This window comes from Eretmochelys imbricata, chromosome 5 (assembly GCF_965152235.1).
Source record: "Eretmochelys imbricata isolate rEreImb1 chromosome 5, rEreImb1.hap1, whole genome shotgun sequence".
Classification (NCBI taxonomy): Eukaryota; Metazoa; Chordata; order Testudines; family Cheloniidae; genus Eretmochelys; species Eretmochelys imbricata.
In genome coordinates, this window is record NC_135576.1 from 110,611,998 (window position 1) to 110,635,113 (window position 23,116).

Below are 23,116 nucleotides of genomic sequence, written 5' to 3' on the forward strand. Positions count from 1 at the left end.
TTTCTAATGATATGAGGCTGAGTTCTGGCTTGACCCATGTATGCATCTGAAGGTCAGGAGGGAGCATCCCTGTCCAGGGGGAGTGTGCAACTCATCCTAACAAGCTGTGTGGCTGTTTGCCCCTTCAAGTAGCTAGAGAGCTTATAGGGGATTGTGAGGCTGATTCTGCTCAGAGGTGATGGATATGGTCCTTTTAGTTCAAGCAGTAAAGACTTGTTCTTTGAGATCCTGGGTTCATCCCCCAAGATGTAAATGAGTAGAGCCCCAATCCTGCAAAGACTTCTTTCACGCACCATGTGTAATCCCATTGACAGTAATGTAGGATTGAGGCCTAAGAGAATAGACCACAAAGCTATTTTTCACGCCTGACATAGGTCATATATTTAAACTCAGTTCTGCAGAGGTGATTGGCTGATGCATCTGGTCACACTATACCAGCTAGTTTCTTATAGGAAAATACCTTTGCACTGGAAACCAATGTATATATGAGAATTCTGGGTAGATCTTCAGTCATCTCTGATCTTACCTTTTGTTTTTAATCCACAGAAAGTCAGTGAGAAGGTTGGAGGTGCAGAAGGAACTAAGTTAGATGATGACTTCAAAGAAATGGAGAGGGTAAGTCTGAACATAAGTATTAGTTTTTTGTGTTTTGTTTTTAAATCCACCATAAAAAGATAAGTGATTTAGCAGCATGAGTCTCCTGACTTATATTCCTAAATCATTGTACAGCTGAGTTGCACTTATGGTCTGTTACCCCCTTTTATTTTCTAATAAAGAAATATAAATAACAAATATTACATGCAGAGATCAGTGATATCTGCCTCAATTTAGCCCTGAGTTAATCCACTGTAGTGGATCCCTGAAAGCAGAAAGTTTGCCTGGATGGATGAATATTCTTATGGCACAAAGATCCCACAATCCTCAGCTCATTGAGGTCAGTCAAGAAGGGCAGAGCCGGCTGAGGAAAGACTGTATCCAAGATGCTTAGGATATTTGCAGTTTCAGAGCATCCCCCCAAGCAGCCTTCACTGGGCAGAGCTCCTTTGGATCTAGAGCTGCAGTTAAGATATGCCTTCCCCCATCAGAAACTCCACGGATGCTGGAAGTGACAACAGCACCTGCCTTCCCATGGCTGTGAATCCCTCTTGGAAGAAAAGGGATTACAATACTGTGTGGGTGTATGTAATGGGGTGTCCACCCAACACAGGACTGACAGGAATTAAGATGGCCAGGTAGGCCAATTACCTCTACAGACTGCACCTGGAGGAGAGCAGGAAGCTAACTGAAAGCAGGCTTAGCTGGGCAGGAATGGGGGTGGACTGGGGGGGGCTATAAAACCAGGTAGCTGGCAACAGACAGGGGCTGCTGCTGGGAAAGGCCAGTCACTCCCTGGGAAAAGAGAGGAGTATTTGGAGGCTTCAGAGGCATGCAGCCTGCAGTCACTTCCTGGGAAGTGGAAGCAGGGGTTGGAGTTGATACACCCAGGGACAGGAGGGGAGACGGGGGATAGGAAGCAGTCAAGGGAGGAAGCAGTGAGAATGGAAAGCCCAGAACTGCTGAGTTGAGGGTCCCTGGACCGGAACCCAGAATAGGGGGTAGGCCCAGGTTCCTCTACAAGGCACTGAGGGTGTGGCATAGACCAGTGGGGCAGTGAACTGGAATACTGCCTGGGTCACCGTGGGAGTGACAGAGGATTGAAGGACTGTACCCCAGAAGGAGGGAAATGCTGAGTGACCTAGCCAGAGGGCTAAGCTGTGAAGAGCACACTGCAGTTTCTGGAATGAGAAAGGGTCAGCAGACCAGAGAGTGAGTCAGAGCGACGGTGTACAAACTGCGGAAGGAGGAGTCTGCCTCAAGAGCTAATCCCCTGAGTGACCAGGAGGAGGCTCCAGACCAGTGGTGAGTGATGCATCCCATGACAGTGTATACACACAATCTTTCATCTAGAGGGGTGAACACTCCACACCTGTATGCTTAGCTCTCCCTCTCTCTGCAAAAATGTCATCCTGAACATAGAGGAAAAGCATAAGTGGGGGCCTTTCCTTGCTCACATCACTAAACATCTGTAGAATTTATTTTGCTACTGCTTTGCACTGAGGCAAAACATAAAAATTATCATCAAAAACAATTTGTTTTAGAAGGTTCTCAGCAGTTGAGATTTATAATGGAAACTAGGACAATGCTTTAGTTAAGGGTGAGTTCCATTTTATGCTTGTGAACAGTGTGAGATTGGCATCCCCAGAGAATGAAATCTATTGTTTATCCACAGAACAGCAAAGTCACCATAACCACACCATAGTTCTTCAACTCTGACAGAGGGACCAGCTCTAGAAGTGACCAGCTCAGTCCCCATGGCTATTCATTCAATGCTCTCTGCAAAGATTGCTGATATGGTTGCCAATTAGAGCCAAATCTAGAGGTGTTTGTTCATATGGACAGCACTCTGCTAGGAAAGGATCATCAGTGTGTATTCCATAGGTCACTGAGCTATCATGATATGCCACAGTAACTAACGTGTTATGATCTATCTGGATTGCAACACATGGTCAACAGGTGAGATTCTGTACTCCCTGATCAGCCTTCTCAGCTGTGAAGGCTCCATACAAGCATGGTGGAATTAAACATTACAAATAAGTACATTTTAAAACAAAATTGTTCACCAACTTTACCTTCCACAGAAGTGTTGTGAGGCTTAGAAATGTAAGGATGAGATTACTCTTCTTGAGAATGCTAAAGTGAGGGATTGGAGCAGAGAAAACTCCTCTCCTCTCTGTCTTCATTATCCAAGATGCTCGCTTCCAGCCCTTCAGTAAACACTGGAAATGTTCTCTCCCCTGATGCATAGTCCCTGCCTGTTTTACATGCTCTGCTACTCAGCTCTTCAACACAGAGCCACTTCTGGGCTCGGTACCAGGAAGGTCTGCTACTCCCTGCTGCCCTTCGCTATTGGGAAGGAGCCAGAGCTGACAGATGATAAAGACAAGATACTATGGGAGGGAGGGCAGGCAGAGGAAGCTGTGACTAGCTCATCTCAGGTGATTTTTTTTAAAAAAATTTTAAATAAAAATGTAGTGTTTGGAGAAATTTACTCTGCAGGACAGAAGATGTACTGTAGAGAAGTATAACAATGTATTTGCGTAAGTGCAGCATGCATGCACAATATGTAATAGAGAACCACAGATCTACGGAAGCAGACTCAGAGCAACATATTTCTGTTTGGGCCTGATCCTGAGAGGTGCTGCATAGCCCCTGGCAAGTGCTGACTACCTGGAACACCCAAGGAAATCAGTGGGTTTTGAGGATGCTCAGAGTCAAATACATCTGGCCCTTATGGATCTGGGATCTCAACCATTCTTTTCTTCTTGTTAAAGAAATAAATTATAAAATAAGTATTTCTTTAAACATAAACTATCGTTACACATATTTTCCCAATATAACTTTATTGAAAAGCTAATGGAGAACTTACAATTTAAAAAATGTTCCCATAACGTTAAAAACAATTAAGTTTTTAAAAAGAAAATGGGTGCAAGAACAGATATCAAAAAGGTACATGAGAACTCACTGACTCCAACAATATGAGCAATTGTAACAGAGAAGTTTACTATGAACTCAATTCAAATCTATACTCTTGGAAACAAAGCCAGAGTCCCAACATAACTGACGGTGAAAGCGTGCTTGGGAGAGGTATTTTTGAGATGATTTTGAGCATGACCTATTGTTTGTTGTTTGCTGTGTTACAGGTGTATTTATAAAGTCAAAATAAATATGTTGGTAATTTGTGAATTGCTGCTGTTGTGAAAAGAAAGTGAGATTACTCAGGATAACTTACTGTTCTTATCCAAAGAGAACCTCAAAGAGCCACAAAACCCCAGGTGCATGGCAGACTTCTTACAGCAGCCAATATGTTGAGGTTATATTGACGCTTCAGGACCTTTGCACAGTAACAAACTTCTGCCATCATACAAGTGAGAACATGTCTTCTGATTCTAAAGAAGGGCAGCATGTTTTTCTGGATTTCTGTAATATGGCCTCAGTTCATCTCCAGAGGCAGATTATTCAGCTGACTGTAAAATGAGGAGGGGTATTTGAGTCTGGCATCACTGGCTAGAGAAAAAAGGCTTTTGGCTGGGAAGCCTGTGCAGGGTATGATGTACTGGTGTGATAGCAGCTCACCAGTCAGGCCCTCTCAGGAGACCAACTGCAGGGAGTTACATGGTCAGACGTAGAGAAACTAGTAGTCCAGCAGGAAGGTATGGATTACCATGGCTAGCTCTCCCTTGAAGAAAAAGATCTCTTTTTTTCCTTGTACCACTGCTTTGCTCTTGTTGCTGCTTAGGGTTTGGAATCTCCTTGGGAGCTGGGCCTACAAACATGTGGTTCTGCTCCAACTCAGGAGATGGCTTGTTTATGCAGTATAACCGTTCACCAGGTATGTTATCTTATAATCACCCTGCCCAGCACCACTGCTACACTTATCACTCACCTTCTCCAACAAGAATCCTCAGGGGAATAAATCTAAGAAGAAGAAAAATGAGTTTTCTTCAAAATTTCACTTTTGTCTGTCTTGTGTCTCTCCTTTTTATATTTTTCTCATTATAATTTCAGAAAGTAGACGTCACCAGCAGGGCTGTGATGGAAATAATGACCAAGACAGTAGAATATCTTCAGCCCAACCCAGGTAATGAAACTTCTAACTGAGTCGCAGTATGCTTTAAAGATGTTAACCGTTTCTTGCTTGTTCTAGTTTAGAGAATACTTTGTCAGTAGCCTTTGCCACTGTACTACTTAACCACCCTTCTTGTAAGGGAACTCAGCTGGGACTTGTTGCTTGGTGGGGCAACACATCGCCTCACTACGCTCTCTACTGGATTGGGGAATACCCAGTCTATGGCCCAGGCCCTCAGGCTGGGTCCTGCAAGCAGTTTGATATAAGCCCAGGCCCTGGGACAGGGCAGGGCAGCAAAGAAACAGTCAAGGGCTCAGACCCTCAGGCAGAGGCTGAGCAAATAGTCAATATAAGACCAGGCTCCTAGCTTTAGCAACCAGGGGGAGACTGCCATCCGTGAGGTGGGTGGCAGGGGGGACGCAGGCCCACCCACTCCACTGCGTCCCAGCCCGAGGTCCTAGCAGTGGTCGAAGACTCGCTGCTGTGCCAGTGGGGATCCTGGCCGCAACACACTGACATGGGCTCTGGCTGTGCTGCAGCCAGACTGGGGTCAGCTGCCCCCAGGCTACTTCCGGACTCCCTCTAGAGGGTACCTGGGTCTACAGGCGAGGGGTAGACTTGGCCGCCCCTCTGGGCGTCGGTCAGCATCCGGCATTGGCTGGTCCGGCCAGTCCTCGGGTCAGCCGCGGCTTACCGGGTCTCCCAAGCCGGAGCCAGGCCACGGGTATCTGGCCTCTCCGGCTGCTATCGCCCAACTGAGCTCTGGGTTTGGGCTTTTCTACTTCCTGTCTTGCGCCTTGACCTCTTGGGGGGAGGGGGGCGGGTGCAGGATCCACTGGCTCCACCTGCTTTTGTGTCCGGGGAGGTTCTTCCCTCGATGGGGGGTGGTGGGGCACCACACCGCGTCACTACGCTTCTCTTGGGAACTAGTTCTTTTTGGTATATTCCAGTGGAGTATGTTTCAGTGTATTGTGTGTACGTGTCTCTTGCACATACATGTGTTGATTCTGATCTCAGTTATGCTGGTGTAAATTAGGATTAACACAAAGTTAATGGAGTTACATTGGAGTGAACTACATTAAATGAGATCAGGTGGTGGTGATGGTTTCTCTAGTACCAAGGCCAGTTGTGCCAATAGTAGCATCAGATTATTCAGAATTACAGCCATCCGTTTCAAATTAGAAAGTATAGTTTTCTGTCCTTTCCAGTAGCCAGCAATTAATCAATGTAGGCTACACTGGGAGTTAAAATGTGGGTGAATAGGTGGTGTGGGGTTCTCCTGAATTTTCAGCCGAGCTTGGTGAAGTCTCTCTCATGTGACCATTCAAAGACTTCACAAAAATTACTTGCTTAATTGAGGTAATTTCCTAAAATAGGTAAAATAGAGTTGCACTCAATACATTTCAGGATGGTTTGCATAGTTGTTTAACCTTCCTGGGCAACCTCCTTTTTTAATCTGTTGTATTGGTTTCATTTCAGATGCTTTCTGCTGACTACTGCAGTGTCTGAGCATGAGATTTGATTATAATTAAATTCACTGATCCTCCACTCTCATATTATGGAACAATCTAGAAAGTAGAAATGGATGAATATTTGCATCAGGATCTTAAAAGTGAACTGAAAAGGTTTTGCTGAAAGTTTAAAAACTTGATTTTAAGAATGCAAAAAAGGAGATGCTAATCATGCCTACCTCTTGCATAAGATGTTTCATCTGTAAATCTCAAAGTGCTTTATCAAGGACTCACTATCATTATCTCCATTTTATAGATAGGAAAACTTAGGCTTAGAAAGTGATTGCTGAGAGTCCTACAATGATGATAGAGCTGGGACTAGAACCCATGTAACCTGAGTTATAGTCTAGTGCTACCCACTGAGTGAGTGTTACTTTAAAGTATAACTGTCACTGTATTTTAATAAAATTACCCTTCCCAAAAAGAACCTGAGACTCCTACCTTGTGAGTGGCATCAGAAATACTATATGTGAGGGAAATCAAGATAGGGCTTTAGAATGGGAAAGTTATTTCAAGCCTGGGTTGACAGAAACCTGGAATGATACAGTTCTAAATTTTTCATTGTCTAGGGGATGTCTACACATGGATTAAACAAACCCCGTTCTGGCCTGGGTCTGCGGACTCAGGCTCATGGGGCTCAGACTCCAGGGCTGAAAAACTACTGTGTAGATATTTGGGCTTGGACTGGAGCCCAAGTTCTGGGACGCTGCGAGGATGGAGGGTCCCAGAGCTTGGGCTCCATCCAATATCTATGCGGCAATTTTTAGCCCCAGAACCTGAGTTAGCTGGCCTGGGCCAGTTGTGGCCATGCCACAGGTCTTTTGTTCCTGTGAAAAGGTACCATTACAGCCTGATCCAGAGCCCACTGAGGTCCGTAGAAAGACTTCCATTGAGATCAAAGGGTTATATCTTGGGCCCTTAGCAAGGCAGCAAATATTTTAGGGTAATTTTTTGTTCATCTACAGCACTCAATACATTTGTGAGCAATGGCTACATATTGTTTTATCAACATTTGGAATCTTGGAGATTTAAAACAAATTTGAAAAGCCAAACCCCTTTGAACTTTACCATTAAATCAATCCATCTAACTCTTCCTTTTCTTTCAAGACTGAATAATCCTAATTTTTGCCTCTCCCATCATATGTAAACCCCACTGTACTTCACATAAACCATCTTTGTTGCTCTTATCTGACTGTTTTCAATCTCAGTTATGGCTCAGATTTGCAAAGGAACCAAAGGGACTTCAGCACCCTATTCCCATTGAAATTTGATGGGGTTCTGAGCACTGGGAGAGGGAGATGCCTGCAGGAGACTTGAAGGTGGGGTAGGCTTGCCAGACAAGCTAACCAGAGACATCTGGCGAGGGGAGGGAACCACAAGCAGCTGGTTCCTTATAAGAGAGCTGAAGCAGTTGCTTAAGGGAGCTGACTCTAAGTCTACAGGGGAGTTAGTGGCAAGCTGAAACCCAGGTGAATCACCCCCTTAAAACTCATTGAAAAAAGGGAAAAGGCTAGATGAAGGAACCCTTTCACTCACCAGGCTCTGCGGTAAGAGCTATGCCTTGGACTCTGAATTCTACTTTTGAGTTGTTATCTGAATAAACCTAAGCCCCTATAAGGGTGGTAATTGGACAAGCAAGTGTGTGGGGTCTCTGTAAAAGGGCATGGAAGAGGGAGAATAAAGGCAGAACAGAGACACCCAGCCACAAGATGGGACATGGGGGCAGGCATCTCATCCACACATACCTAATTCACCGAGGCTTCTTTGAAAATTCCAGCCTACATGTTTCTTAAATTCAGGTGAACATAGCAGTGTCAAAAAAGTGTTCCATTGCCGCTATAATGCCTTCAAACAAATTGCATTTTTTAACAGACCTCACACATCCAGTTTCCTTTTCTAACTGCCACTGCACTCTGAGCAGATATCTCTATTGAGCTACCTGGGATAAGCCAAACTGTTCACGGGGATAGTCAAAGTATTTCCATTAGGCTTCATAACTCTTAAACATTTTACATTAGAGGCTCCCATCAGATCATACACAGCTACAGCAGTCTCTCAGTAACACCAATGACTTACTATGAGAAGAACTTGGCCAAGCCATTACATGTGAAAAGTTTGGCTGTTTTTTGTCAACGTGAGTTACCTTACACTTATCCAAGTTCAATTTAGTCTGGAAAGCTGTTGCTTAGCTTTCAGTGGGTTGTCTTAAAGGATATATAAATACCAGACAGGAATAAAATCGGAAGGAAGTCTTGAGAGAAAAGGTGGTCCACCGGTTAAAGCAGTAGCCTGGTACTTGGGACACTTGGGTACCAACCACTGCTTTGCCACAGACTTCCTGTGTGATCCTGGGCAAGTCATTTAGCCTTTCTGGGTATGTATACACAGCACTTAAACACCTGTGGCTGCCCCAGGTCAGCTGACTCAGGGTCATTGGACCGGGGCTGTAAAATTGCTGTATACATTCAGGCTCAGGCTGGAGCCCTGTGAGGGGGGTGGGTCCCAGAGCTCAGGCTCCAGCCCAAGCCTGAATGACCACACAGCAATTTTTAGCCCCACAAGTCTGAGCGAGCTCACCTGGTCCACCCACAGCTGTAGCACAGGTCTTTTATTCCAGTGTAGATGTAGTCTTTGCACCTCTGTTCCCTAACTAGTGCGCCAAGACCTGTTCGTTCTATCTTAGATCCTTATGTGCCCCCATTGCCATCTTATCTGAGCACCTCATCATCGTTAATGTATGCATCTTCCTACAACATCCTGTAAGGTATGGAAGTGCTATAAGCCCCATTTGATAAGCATGGCATTGGGACCCAGAGTGCCTAAGTGACTTGCCCAAAGTCATGGAGAAAGTCTGTGGTGGAGCAGGGACTTGAACCCAGGTCCCCCAAGTCCTAGAGTGCCCTAGCCATCAGACTACCCTTCCACTCTCTTATTACCCTGCTAAAAAGATTGCATTGTGGAAGAACCTAGAGGCTGATTCTGATCTTGTATACATCAGTTGTAACTCCACTGAAATCACCATGGAGTAACTATGAAGTCAGTTGCAGTAGTATAAAACCAGTTTGTGTGACATAAGACTTAGTCCCTGGGTCTTGTTGCTTTCATTTGAATAAATAATAATCTTTGAGGCATATTGTGCAGTAATTAGCTAACAGCTGAATGGGTTTGTGTGTCTGCAGAAGTGTGTAGACATCTGCCATAGCATAAAATAAAATAAAAGGCCATTAACCAGACAAATTTCTTATCAGGGTAATTGGCCAATTTTCATTCTCCTTGAGTGAGTAAGTATTAAGGTATCGTATCTTCCTCTTTTGTGGGTCTTACCTCTGCAGCATGCAAATGTGACCGGTAACATGTATAAACAGAAAAGAGAAACAAAATCAGATCTTACAAATGTGATTCTAAAACATAGTTCTGGAAATAGTTGCTGAATGGGAGCCTACATTGGTTATATTCTGGATTCTGGCCAAGATTCTCAGCAGTGCGAATGATTTGGAGTGCCTCAGTCTCTTGGGGGTCCAACCTGAGTCATCTAAAAGGGGCCAATTTGCTGAGGTGAGATGCCCAGCACTTTCTGAAAAATCAGTCCCTTTAAAGATCTCTTGAGTTGAGCACCCAAGATCTGAAGAACCCCAAGTCAGTTCTGAAAATCTTAGCTCAGTGTTTAAAAATACACACATGGCCTCCGCACCTTACAGGATTCCTTCCTCGGGCCTTGGTGCTGCACAGTGCTTTGGTAAGGTTCCATGCTCATACAGGGTCTGCCAGCATGGAGCTCATTGTTGGATTGGAGCTACAGGCATGCAGAAGACTCAGGGTTGGTGGAAGGATAGACTAGCGCGCTGTTTCTCAATCTTTTTGCTATCAGGGACCAGCTTGTTGCCTTCCTACACTGTGTCAGGGAGATCTCAGGAACCTCAGTGCTGGTCCAGGGACTGGTCGTTGAGAAACACTGGACTAGTGTGATAGAATGGTCCATTTATGAGTGTTGCAATGGTTGGCTTGCAGAGATCAGACAGAAACAACAGACCGCACTTGCAACAGTTAGGCAGCTTAACCAAGAGGAACCAAGGCAAAATCATAAAAATCTATTTTAAACATTTTAGAGCTGGAACATTTGAGTCATATGTAATGTATCAACACTATATATGAATCCTGTAAGAATTCCATATGCTGTGTGCAACAGATCAGTAATCTAACAGTGATGTAAACATGTATAATTAATAGACAGCTAACATATTGTCATTACTTCTGACTGCCCCTACCCTGCCATGAGGCTTGCTGGAGAAAGCTAGCAAATCTACTGACAAAAGCAGTTAGATCTCTTGGGTGCTCCTATGCAGTGCAGTCTTCATTTCTGTGCTCAATTCCCACTTTAGGCAGCTCCCCACACAAATTTTTATTTCAACTTTATATAGTCACAGAAGTCTCTTCCCCATAGAAATGCACAGGAGGGGGCAGAGGGTTTGGAGTGGTCTCCCTGCTACCACCTTTCCTCCTTCCTGTTGTGCACCATGACACAGAAGCAGTCAGCAGCGGGTTGGTGTGCAGATGTTCTCATACTATGACACAGGCGTGTGCTTGTGTTTCAGTGGTTCCTTTCCTCTGCCTCACATCGTGACACAGGCAGCAATCTTGCAGGAGCCTGCCTCCCACCGTAACACTGGATGGGAAAGGTATAGCTGGTGGTTACAGCAAAGGTGAGGAGTTATGCCAGGGAGGACCCTATCCTTCTAGCAGCTGCATTTCTGGTAGTTCTCAGCAGCTCTCCCTACTGCTAGCAAACACAACTCCTATGGTTATAGTCATAGCCTGAATAAATAACATCCCTAGCTCCTAGAAAGTCCAATCTGTGCTGCAGTCAGTACTGTCAGTTTTTACTTCACCATGCTGCCCGCTGCTGAGAGGTGAGGAGCTATGACTCCGGCTGACACTACTTTTGGTTCAAACAAAAAACCTGCAATTAACAAAGTAGATGCCTCTATTCTACTCACATTCAAGTATTGACTCAAATTGTGCTGTGAGGAGAATAGGAAAGTTATTTTCTTTATGGAGTGTTGCCTCTCTATGGGGCTGGGAGCTGTTTCCATGTGAGCCACCACAGTCTCAGAGGCTGCAGTCAGCACATTTGAACAGTTGGGAATTGGAGGCAGTATCTGACAGAGAGACCAGCTAGTGCAGCCAAGTGAGGGGAATGCAACAGAGCAGAATTGCAGGCCCTCCAAGCTGAAGGAAGAGGGCTGAAGGAAGAAGCTGAAGGAAGATCCCTGGCCTGTGAATGGGGCAAATTATCTGTTCCCCTGCCTCTTCCCTCTCCTCAGGTCTTCCTGCTCTGAGTACAAAAAGGAAGATTCAGGGCTGGCCAGCCTAGCCTGCAGAGGACTGGGAGAAGGGACAAGGGGCTACAGCAGCTCTTTTTGCCCTACAATGAGCTTATGTGGAGAGGAGACAGTGTAATGAAGCTGTCCTGTAGTGTTCAGGTAGCTGTTCTTCCTTACTACAGTCACTGCCATCGGTGGGGGAGGAGGGAAGAGACCCTGGCAATGAATTGGGGAAGGGAACAGAGACTTGCAGTAACTTCTTGTTCAAAGATAAGCAAGCGAAATGGGATCATGAGTGACTGAGCTCGACCTTCCAAATAGAACCCAAACAGTTGGTTTTTGTGAAGAGTGGAGAACAGGAAGGATTGCTGACAAGACTCATGGAGGAGCGTGTCCCTCTTTCATGCTAAACCAACACCACTTTTACCAGAGGCAGTGATCTGGGCATAACTTCGCCATAGTGCAGCAGATATTGGAAGTGGAGTATCCTAAAAATAGGAGTCTGCAAAGCTAGGCCGTAAATTATCTTTGATCACTCAGCAGACATTATTTCAAAACTATTAAAAGAATAGAAGGCTACCATTGAAAGGCCTTTCAGAACGTACTTGCCAAACATGAGAAAGTAGTCAGTGATGGTGCAGTCATAAATGAGGCAGTAGCTTAAACAATTCAAACCCAGTTCAAAGATTTCCAAAATAACCCATGAAATTAAGAGCTTGATTCTCCTTTCACGTACACCAGTGCATATCAGTGACAACTCCACTGAAGTCAATGGAGTTATGCCGGTGTAAAACTAGCACAAGAGGAAAATTAGGCCCTGTGTTTTCAGTTAATGACATACAATTGTGTGCAAATACAGTGACCAGGAATGCTGCATCACTGACGGTCTTCTAATTACTGGAAAATTACTTGAATTGGCATGATACAGATTCCCTCCAATTTGATGAATCAAAGAATGTGACTGGCACAGCTTAATTGGAGATATTTGTGTGTAGGACCACAGCAGTAGGGAAGATAATTTGATGACACTGCTGCTGCTGATGAAAACAGGAGAGAAGGATATTTATGAGTTTAAGAAGCACTAAACAGAAAGCAATGGTAATTAAAGTGGCTTTTATGTCAACAGATGGAGCACTGTTTATTATAGGGTCCAAAGCTTCATTGCTCATCATCATCAACAAGCACTCTGCAGAGAAAGCAATAAACTTGATACATGTTATGGACATAGTAGTAAAATTGTTAGCTCCCCTTTCAAGCCTGAGGCATTCAACAGTGTTATCCAGATTCAGCCACAAGCTCCAGCTGCTCTGCAGCTATCTGGCAGTGCAAAGGTAGCCATACACCCAACTTAACTGCTTGGTTACAGTTGCTTTGCAAAGCAAGAGAGGCATAAAGCAACTGGAGCTAACAATGAATCTGGCCATGGCTTCATTGGAAGTCTGCTTAGTAAATAGAACTGGTTGAGAAACACTATTTTTAATCCCAGAATTTTTTTTAAAATTCCCCAAATTTCTTCTTACAATTATTTTTTTTGTTGTTTTTGTTTTTTGATGAGATACCACAAAAGTGCCAGTTTTCAGAAAACAAAACACAGGTTTATTGGCTTTTGTAAACAGAAATATTTCCTGTTTGGTTTGGATTTTGATTTTGATTGAAAATTCAGAAAATTTCTAAGGAGACAAACATTTTCTGCACAAACTTATTTTCTTCAATAAAATATCTTTTGTTGGGGGCAAGGGGGAAGGTTGAGATGAAATAGAGCTCTACTGATTAATATGATGCACCCTGAGGAGATCTGACTCTGCAGGCTGGGATGTGAGAGTTTAGCAAAACTTTAGTTTGACACTGTTAGTTTCTAATTTCAAATTTTAAAAAAATCTTTTACCTGACATTGGTATATACTTCGAATGAAGAAATGGGAAATAGGACAAGCTTTTTGTGATGCTGTGTGTGACGGGGTTGGGACTCACCACCGCAACTCCTCCTACTGGCACATCTGGGAATTAACTCTGTATGTTGCGGAGTGCCCTCTGCCGGTGGTGTCCCATCCATCATCTGCTGTGCTGGTATCTGGACTCGCGTTGCTCCCCACTCAGCGATGTCCACTTCAGGACACTGCCCTCCGGCAGTGCCCCCAGTCCATCCTTGCCCCCTTCCACAGGGAGGGGGGGTTGTTAACAGCAGTCTTTCCAGTTCGCTCCTGCCACAGTGGCCAACCACAACCCATAAAGGTCTAGTCCTTTGCTGAAGGGCTGGCTGCAGTCTATCACGGCCACTCTTCCATGGCCAGGTGCTGTACAAGGTGGGGGGGACCCAGGCCCACCCACTACTCTGGTGGCAGCCTCTCCGCCCTCCTTCTCTCCCCTCGCACCCTCTAGCCCCTTCCGGTCAGGGCCCACAATCTGACAGGTATTGGGCTGGAGCTCTCCTCTGCTCCCCTGAGCCTGCCCAACACTGCGCTGTCCAAGGTGCTGTTCTCTTTAGCTCAGGAGACAGACATTCCCCACTGAAGATCTGGGAGAAACTGATGGCTTCTCTCCTGGGTTCCCTCGGCTCAGCACTGATTGGCTCCCCCACAGGCCCTCTCTGATTGGCTGCCATTCTGCGCAGACACTCTGGCCTGTTGTAGCCCAGTCTTGCCTGGGGGGTGGGGCACTGCCCCACCACAGTGTGGTAAGCTTGATTTTGCACTCGAAAGCTAACGAACTCTCACGTCAGGGAAAAGAGAGCATATTGTTAACAGAAGAGCAATGAATTTACTGAAAGGGAAGTTGGGTTTGAAGATATCACAAATGAAAAAAAATAATTACAGAACTGCCTAACCATGAAAATAACCTCATGGGAGATTGAAGGGGACGAAAAATTAATATAATTAAAGGTCAGGGTTGAATTGGCTAACTTAAAAAAACAGTAATGCAGAAGGAATGTGACATTAGATATAAACAGTGAGAAATTGAAGCCGCTGGCAATGTTTGTTTTAAACTCTATTATGGCAGCTTTTTAAACTGATTGTTGTTCTTTTTTATATATTTCAGTGTTGTGAGTTCTCTGCCAAAGTGAATGAGATGTGAAGAACTGGTCTATACACACTGGAAAATTACATTGTGTTAGAATACAGTGTTAAACACTGTGCAGACACAGACTGTGTTTGTGTTTAGTATCATGTCAGCAGATTGTGAAATGTAGGAACATGGATTAATATGGATCCCTCTCTGGGTAGAGAATCAATTTCTTAATCTGCAGATCCAGGGTTCAAATTCCTTTACAGGTGACATGTTTTTGATCACAATGGTCCTTTCTGGCTTTATCATTGTATGAATTCATTAACATATTTGTCATGCTTGATTTCCTCTGTTGTTCATCTATTTGTCCCTTTCCCCTACTCTCCTTTTCATCTCCACATTTCATCATTCTTGTGATAAATGAAGGGGTGTAGCTCCCTTTTGTGAACACCTAGCCAGCCAGTTAACTGTAAAATCCCTGTTAGTTTTCTACTTGCTTTACTTGTAAAATGTTAAAAAGCCCATAGGTAAAAGGAAGGGAGTGGGCACTTGACCAAAAGAGCCAATGGGAGGGCTAGAACTTTTTAAAATTGGGAAAAAAACTTTCCCTTTGTCTGTCTGTGGTTGTTCTCCAGAAAGAGGGGACACATGGCAGCAATGCTATAAGCAGCTTTAAGCCAGGTATGAAAACCCATCAGATCATACCTAGAGACTACTCATTTGAAACTTTTAGGTTTGTAAGTAGATCAGAAAATGAAAGGGCTTGAGGGTATCCCACAGGGAGGAGTTCCCAAGTGCTCCTTCCTGGGTCCAAAGGGGTTTTTTGCACTTGAGTGGTGGCAGCATCTGCCCATCCAAGGTCAGAGAGAAACTGTGACCTTGGGAGTTTAATACAAACCTGGAGTGGCCAGTATTAATTTTTAGAACCCTGGCAGGCCCCCAGCTTCTGCACTCGAAGTAACAGAGTCAGGAATCAGCCTTGACAATTCTCTTCTCTGCTTTTGATCCCCCTCCCCCTACCTTCCTATCTCGCCAGAGTGTGCCCCCTCCTTTTATTTATTCTCGTGTTTTTTCCCTTTTTCGTGTCTCCTTTCTCCTTTTCTTTCTTAAAAATATTCCCCTTGTTTCCCATTTAAATACACCTTACTGCCTCCTCTTTGTCTTTCTCTTCACCATTCCCTTTCTCGGCTATCTGTACTTTTTATTTCCTCATGTTCCAATATTTTCTCTCTTATCTTTTCCCCCCTTCTTCTGTTTTCTCCATTATGTTCAGTTGTCAGAGCCCTCGTCTTTTCTTTCCCATAGTTCCCCAGCTTCTTTTCTTCTCCTCGCCCATCTCAGGATCATTAGCCGGGGGTAACATGAGGGCTAGCAGACTGCTCTTTTTTTTTTTTTTTTTTTTTTTGGTACCCTGGCATCTTAAGGACCTGATTCAAAGCCCTTTGAAGACAATGGGAATCTTTTCATTGACTTCAATGAACTTTGGATCAGGTCCTAAGAGAATAAAGTGTCAGACATCTTCCAACCCAGCAATAGCAGAAGAATGCTCCCTTTTGCGGCATAGAGGTGGAGTGTGCTGTGGACACCTCATTAAAATTGAGTCTCTTTCATTGGATTGTCAGTCTTCTGCCTGTAGTTCTGTACAGTTTGGGACCAGAAAGCATCAAAAATTCAGAGTAGCATGGTACAGTGGCACTTTTGAGTAGTGAGAGGACTCTGCAAAAACATACACTATGCTAAAAATACACTACTCTTTCATAATGTTCTTCACAGGCAAAATATGTAGACAGGCAATTTCCTGGCTTTAGCACATAAATGGCACAATGTGAAAAGCAGCAGTCTCCAGATCTTCATTCATAGTATTTCCACTAAGAGTGAATTAAGCGAAGAGTAAAATACTTCTTGGATCCATTGTGCTTATGTACTGCTGTGGTGTCCAAATACTGAATAATCTGGCATCTGTGCCACAATACTGATGCACAACAGGGAGGATTACAGATGGCATGTCCTCCTTAATTTTGAATTGCTTTTGCTCTTCTGAATTTAAATCAGATCAGACGCATAGAAATATTCAAATGTATGTTTGTTTTGTGGTTTAAATTTTTTTCCCTATTGTGCAATGGTTTACAATGGTACAGTTGCTTATCTATTGTAGCTGACAAAATTAGAAATATAATACAATGTACCCTCAGTAAGTTTGCAGATGACACTAAGCTGGGGGGAGAGGTAGATACGCTGGAGGGTAGGGATAGGGTCCAGAGTGACCCAGACAAATTTTAGGATTGGGCCAAAAGAAATCTGATGAAGTTCAACAAGAACAAGTGCAGAGTCCTGCACTTAGGACAGAAGAATCCCATGCACCGCTACAGGCTGGGGACCGACTGGCTAAACTGCAGTTCTGCAGAAAAGGACCTGGGGGATTACAGTGGATGAGAAGCTAGATATGAGTCAGCAGTGTGCCCTTGTTGCCAAGAAGGCTAACGGCATACTGGGCTGCATTAGTAGGAGCTTGCCAGCAGATCGTGGGGAGTAATTATTCCCCTTTATTCAGCACTGGGTGAGGCCACATCGGGAGTATTGTGTTCAGTTTTGGGCCCCCACTACAGAAAGGATGTGGACAAATTGGAGAGAGTCCAGCGGCGGGCAATGAAAATGATCACAGGGCTAGGGCACATGACTTATGAAGAGGGAACTGGGTTGTTTAGTCTGCAGAAGAGAAGATTGAGAGGGGGATCTGATAGCAGCCTTCAATTACCTGAAGGGGGGGTTCCAAAGAGGCTGGAGCTAGGCTGTTCTCAGTGGTGGCAGATGACGGAACAAGGAGCAATGGTCTCAAGTTGCAATGGGGGAGGTCTAGATTGGATATTAGGAAACAGTATTTCACTCAGAGGGTGGTGAAGCACTGGAATGAGTTCCCTAGGGAGGTGGTGGAATCTCCATCCTCAGAGGGATGGAGGGGGTTGGACTAGATGACCTCCTGAGGTCTCTTCCAACCCTAATCGTCTATGATTCTATGAAAGCACACTGTATATGCCATTCTTAAACTCTTTCTGCGGTGGCAGCATTCACCACACAATATGGGCTATTAAATTAGTTAATTTCTTCATCTTTATTTTTGTTTTTATCAATTCTGATAATCCAGGTGTCTTTTTAAACAATCACTGTTTGGGCCGGGGGGAAGGGAGGTAAGTTTTTTGCAACGGTGTATTGGAGGGAAATATGAGCTGTAACACAATTTCTTTTTCATATCTACCCAGGTGTCTTCCCAAAATCTTAGTAAAAATAACAAGGGGATTGCAGGCTTTTATATGCCCATATTTTCTGAGATAATATTTGATATATGTTATATTCAATAAAGAGAGAAAAACATATTACATCTAGGAAATATGGAGGACCAGATTCTGGCCCCTACTGCATCATCTTTGGCCATCCACTGGTGCAAAGCTGCTGCAGTGATCGCTTAACTGGCTATCTAAGGATTTCCCAAGAGTAGTAGAGCCAGCATAGTGGTTTCTATGCCCCCTCTTCACCACCACAGCTGCAGTATAGGGCATATGACTGGGCATACGGGAGTGTGACAGGGGATTTAGCATACCCTGCTGGTCCCCAGCTGCTGTAACAGCCTTTTGGTAAATGAGTCTAGATTGCACCATGAGACTGGACTGTTGCCCACTGACCTGAAGACTGGGAGAATGTAAATGGTTTAGAGCTTCCTTCATTTTCCCCTACCCTGAGATGCAATAGGTAACAGGGACTAGTCTCTAGACTGTTCCTGGGGCTTTTTTTGTTCTCTTGAAATCCAGTGAACATCCCAGGTCAAATTAAGTCACCTCTGATGTCAATGGCAAACTTCCTGTTGATATCAGTGGGGACAAGATTTCACCCCTTCTCTCCAAAAATTTGCTGAACATTGAGAGTGAATCTTCAATTTATCTAACATACATGTTCAGTAGCAACTTCTATTGTACTTTGAACATGTTACAAGTAGCTTAGTAATTCTTCCTTTTTTTTTTTTTTTTTGAGAACACAAGGGAGCTCTCCCATACTCTACATATTGCAGTTTAAGATGCAGTACTTATACAGTCTACACCCCAACTTACTACCCTTTGGTAACTCTGTTATTGGTCTGCTTGCAGCTTCCAGAGCTAAACTCAACATGATCAACACAATGTCAAAAATTCGAGGGCAGGAAAAAGGACCAGGCTACCCTCAGGCTGAGGCCTTATTGGCAGAAGCTATGCTGAAGTTTGGAAGAGAACTCGGAGATGAATGCAACTTTGGTAATGTGGTTTCTTCCCTTTAAATTATGCAAGTATATTAGTGCTTGTGTAGAGTAAGAGCTTTGAAGAACAGCCTGCAATAAATGCAAAGCCCAGATACTGTCAGACTGTTCAATTCCGAGCAGGCCTATGTCAATCAAGATGACGTAGATCCAGTATCTTCCCAGGATGGGAAGTGGAGATTGTTTTCTTACTGGTGAAAGCCAAGCCATTTTCATTTGGGGTGATATCTAGATCGGCTTTATACTGCCTTACTGTGTACATTGTGATGATGCATTGTGACCAAAAGAGTTGAATGGTCAGAAGCTATACTATTATAGGGAGTTCATGTCCTCCTACAGTCATGCTAAAAGCTCACCTGTCCTCAGACTCCTTACAGGAGGATGTCCCTACCTTCACTGCAGATATGGAATAAAGGCTAACAACAAATAAAAATCCAATGTATAATAATGAGTTGAAAATGTTAATTCCTCTCACTCTACCTGGTCTTTTTGCTGCTACATTTTAGGGTACTAGTCCACACACTTTTCTCATTCATTATCCATCAAAACTCCCATTGAAGTCACTGGGAGTTTTGCTGGGTAAGGAATACTAAAGATACTTTTCATCAGTGGAGGTCATCTTCAGCCTAATCAGTGAGCTCACATCCACAACAGGTTCTTGTTGTATCTCCATAGCCCATTTGTGTGTAGCTCTGTGCAGTCAGTCATACACTAGCAACAGGTAGGTTGCTTGAACAATAGCTTGAAAATTCTCTTCTATTCTAAGCTTTAATAAAATTCTATTCCTGGACATGAAGACATCTGCAGAAGAAAGGTGTCTTCTGGTTTGGTTTAAACCTCCTAGACCCAAATTACCTACTAATTAATTTAGCAGCCATGGACTGATTCTGCTGAACAGTGCTGGCTTTTTTTTAAAATCAGTTCTCTCTCTCTCTCTCTCTCTCTCTCATGCTAAATTTCAAACCATATTTTTAATAGATTGGCTTAATAAAGTGTAATCTGAACAAATTGCTGTGTAGGCAAAAGGCAGCCTCGCTATACCATAGATTCCTACCTACTAATGCTGCTTCTAGGTATTAGTCATCATTCCTCTGGATGCCTAGAGCAGGCTCTCTGGTTAGATGATATGTTGGTGAGGTCCTCTGTTTGGAAGACAAAGCTAATGACTGGGATTTGTTGTTCGGCAGGCTTACTTTTCTTGGTGTGCAGGTCCTAGTTTCATAAACAATTTATTTAAAATTAGACTCTCTTCCTCCATTCCAAGTATCAAACCAGGTTTGGATTCTCTGCTACTGCTTCATGGGACAGATCAGAAGAGTAGTTTTTGTGGACCACAGTTGTGGGGGAGGTTCAAAACCACTGGTGTTTGGTGGCTACGCTGGGTGTGCAATGACCATCATCTCTCCCAGCAATAGGGCTGGACTCTTTCATAACAACTGAAGGTATTGGGAGGTGGGCTAAACTCCTTGACCTGCTGATGCATCACTGCCCCAAGGAAGCCTGGCTTGCTTATCTAGGATCAAAGTGAGGACATTAACCCCCTAGAACTTGTGCTGTTGCATGCAGCATGCGGATTCTCTCTAAGGAACCAGTCCTGCAGGGTATTAAGCTCCCTCATATCTTACTGAAGTCAATGAGAGTTGAGGGTATTCAGCACCTTCCAGGAGGCCCTCAGAATCTTTGTAGGACTGGGCTTTAGAAGAGCAGCAGTGTGCACCCTACAATTTCCCCAGCCATGTCCAGCATAGTAAGAAAGCTCTGGGAACATATATGTGGCTAACACTGCCCCAGACACAGTTTCTATTAGTAAGGACAAGTTTCATTCTTTAGTGCTCATATAGCTAGTGTCCCTTATTAAGGTTTCAGCTGCTTTGCTCTGCAGGTCCTAGTTTTGCACAACCAATTTCTTTGAGCCTCAACACCTGCATTTAATGTTAGGAGGAATTTAAAAAATTTTAGCCTTACCTTGGGAATAGCATAGTGATGGTGCTGCAGTTTCATTTTAAAAGGAAATGATCAAAATATTTTTTGCTTAAAATACGATTTTTCTCACTATTGCTTCAAATATCCCTTTGGGAGGGCAAAACTTAAAAGCTGACTCTTTACTGAATTTGACTTTTTGATTTTCTTGATGTGACAGTTGTTTAAACTGGCCAAGTTTTGTTTCCTTACTGCTTTGAGGACATGAGTAAAAAATTTTAAAGGTGAATTGGAAGATATTTTACAAAAAAATACATCTACTATTAACCAGAACTGTTTAAGCCTGTAAACATTAAGAAAATGCACTGATAGCCCTAATACCACAAATAAATACATTGTGAAAGTAAAATAAATTCTTTACCTGCCCAGACCGGAGTTCACAGTCCTGTCTTCCCCTTGTGAGAGAAAGAATGATAGAAAAGTAGGGCTGGAAGGGACTGCAGTAGGTCATCTGGTCCAGCTGCCTGCGCTGAGACCAAACCAAATTAGATGATGACACATCTAATACCAGATATGACCCCCTAAGGAATGCAGCTCCCTAACTTCGCAGTTGGGATGTTATCCACTAGAGAGGAGAAGCACAGAATCCTGATCCCCTGAAAAGAGGAAGGCTTGTACTGTGGTTAGGGTATAGGAATGGGAGTTCAGACTCCTGTGTTCTTTTTCTAGTTCTGTCTTGGACTTCCTGCACGACACTGGGCAAGTCACTTAGGCTAACATTTTCAAAGGTGTTGATGGATTTTGCCTCCATTTTTGGGTGCTTAACTTGAAACATCTAGATTCTGATCTTCAGAGGCTCACCCTTCCAACTGACTTCTAGTGTATTCTGTTTATGAAGGTCAACTCTATATTACATTTTGAAACTGAGGATTTTATTGAATTAAATATAAAAATCAATAATATAGCCAGTACAGGGGATACCCTCTGCTTTTAGTATTAATTTTATTTTGCACTGTCCTTAAAATCTGAATTTTCAGAGCACTGAATAATTCTTTACTGGGCTGTGAGTAATTGCATTTTAGAAGTTGTTTCTGGAGGTTTTGTCACTAGGATATCGTAAATTACAGGATAAGTAGTCAGTTTGTCAGATTGTCAGTATGATGATTCTGATAAAATGCTCAGCAGTGACATTGCTAATGATTTTGACATATAAATGGTCAGAGTCAACACACCCCATTTAACATTAATAGGGCTGGTCAGACCTCTTGTAGAATGACTGTTTCACAGAATCTGCAGCCTACAGAAGACAACACTGCATCAGGTGTAGATGGTTTATCTCTGGCAGGTTTTCTTTTACCACCATGTGGGCCTTTGATTTATTTATTTATTTTTTTAAAAGGAGCTTGGATTCTGAAGTACAGTTCAATTTCTGTGGCTGCAAAACTGTAACATCAATTGTGGCCTTCCCACAATGCCTCATTTTTCTGCCATGTATTTAAAACTGAAGATTAAATTTTATTCTTAATTGAGTTCTGTGTTTTGGCTCTGTTCTGTATTAATGCAGCACCACATCCCACTGTTTGTATTTAAGGTAAACTAGACGTACTCTTCTATTCCAGGCCCAGCCCTTGGTGATGTTGGGGAAGCTATGAGAGAGCTTTCTGAAGTCAAAGATTCTTTGGACATTGAAGTGAAGCAGAACTTCATAGATCCCCTGCAGAATCTCCATGATAAAGATCTGAGAGAAATACAGGTATTGCCAGAGATGGAGTTGCATGATTTTGGAAAGCCAGATAAATACCCTGTATATTTTCAAGACTCTTACTTCAGCTGTGAGGCTCAAGGTCTTTGTAAATCTCTAAAAGGCCTCATTTTTTCTCTTTGAATAATAAAAGTCAAATCAATTTTCTTCCATTCAGTGGCTTTTTAAAATGTTCAGGAGCAAAATGCCAACATTATTTTTAGTGACAAACTACATTGTCTGTCCTGAAAAATCCATTATTGTGCAGGCCTTGCTGCTGTATTCTAATTCTAGCATAAAACATTCACTTACAAATTATAAGTGATTTTCTAGTGTGCATTTAAATAATTTAGGCCAGTGTTAATGATGGCTTACCTAAGATCCAGATTTTGAATAGCTGCCTCTGAATTTGCACTTGTAGTTTTATATGCTTGGCGATTTGCACCCACAAACTCCCCAGAATTTGAAACACAATCTTCATTTGCATGTGCAAATTAGGTAGTCAGCCAGTTACTTTATTTGCAGGTGCAAATGCTGTATATACACACACATTTGTTTTTTGCTGGTGCAAGTGATATCACACACACAATTGTCGGTATAAATTTGGGTCCCAATTCTGCAAACCCTTACACATGTGTGTAACTTCACACGTGCATTCAATGACACCCCCCCG

The 23,116-nt window shown here is 43.4% G+C and overlaps 1 protein-coding gene across 1 annotated transcript in view; it reads left to right on the plus strand.

Annotated features, from left to right (window-relative positions):
- The first annotated feature begins 591 nt into the window (after positions 1-591).
- Positions 592-23,116, plus strand: part of SH3GL2 (SH3 domain containing GRB2 like 2, endophilin A1) — a 32,934-nt gene continuing 10,409 nt past the window's right edge. The window contains exons 1-4 of the mRNA XM_077816447.1: positions 592-615; positions 4,606-4,678; positions 18,637-18,780; positions 22,322-22,455. Coding sequence (XP_077672573.1) covers positions 607-615; positions 4,606-4,678; positions 18,637-18,780; positions 22,322-22,455 — 360 coding nt within the window. The 5' untranslated portion in view covers positions 592-606. The remainder of the gene's footprint in view (positions 616-4,605; positions 4,679-18,636; positions 18,781-22,321; positions 22,456-23,116) is intronic.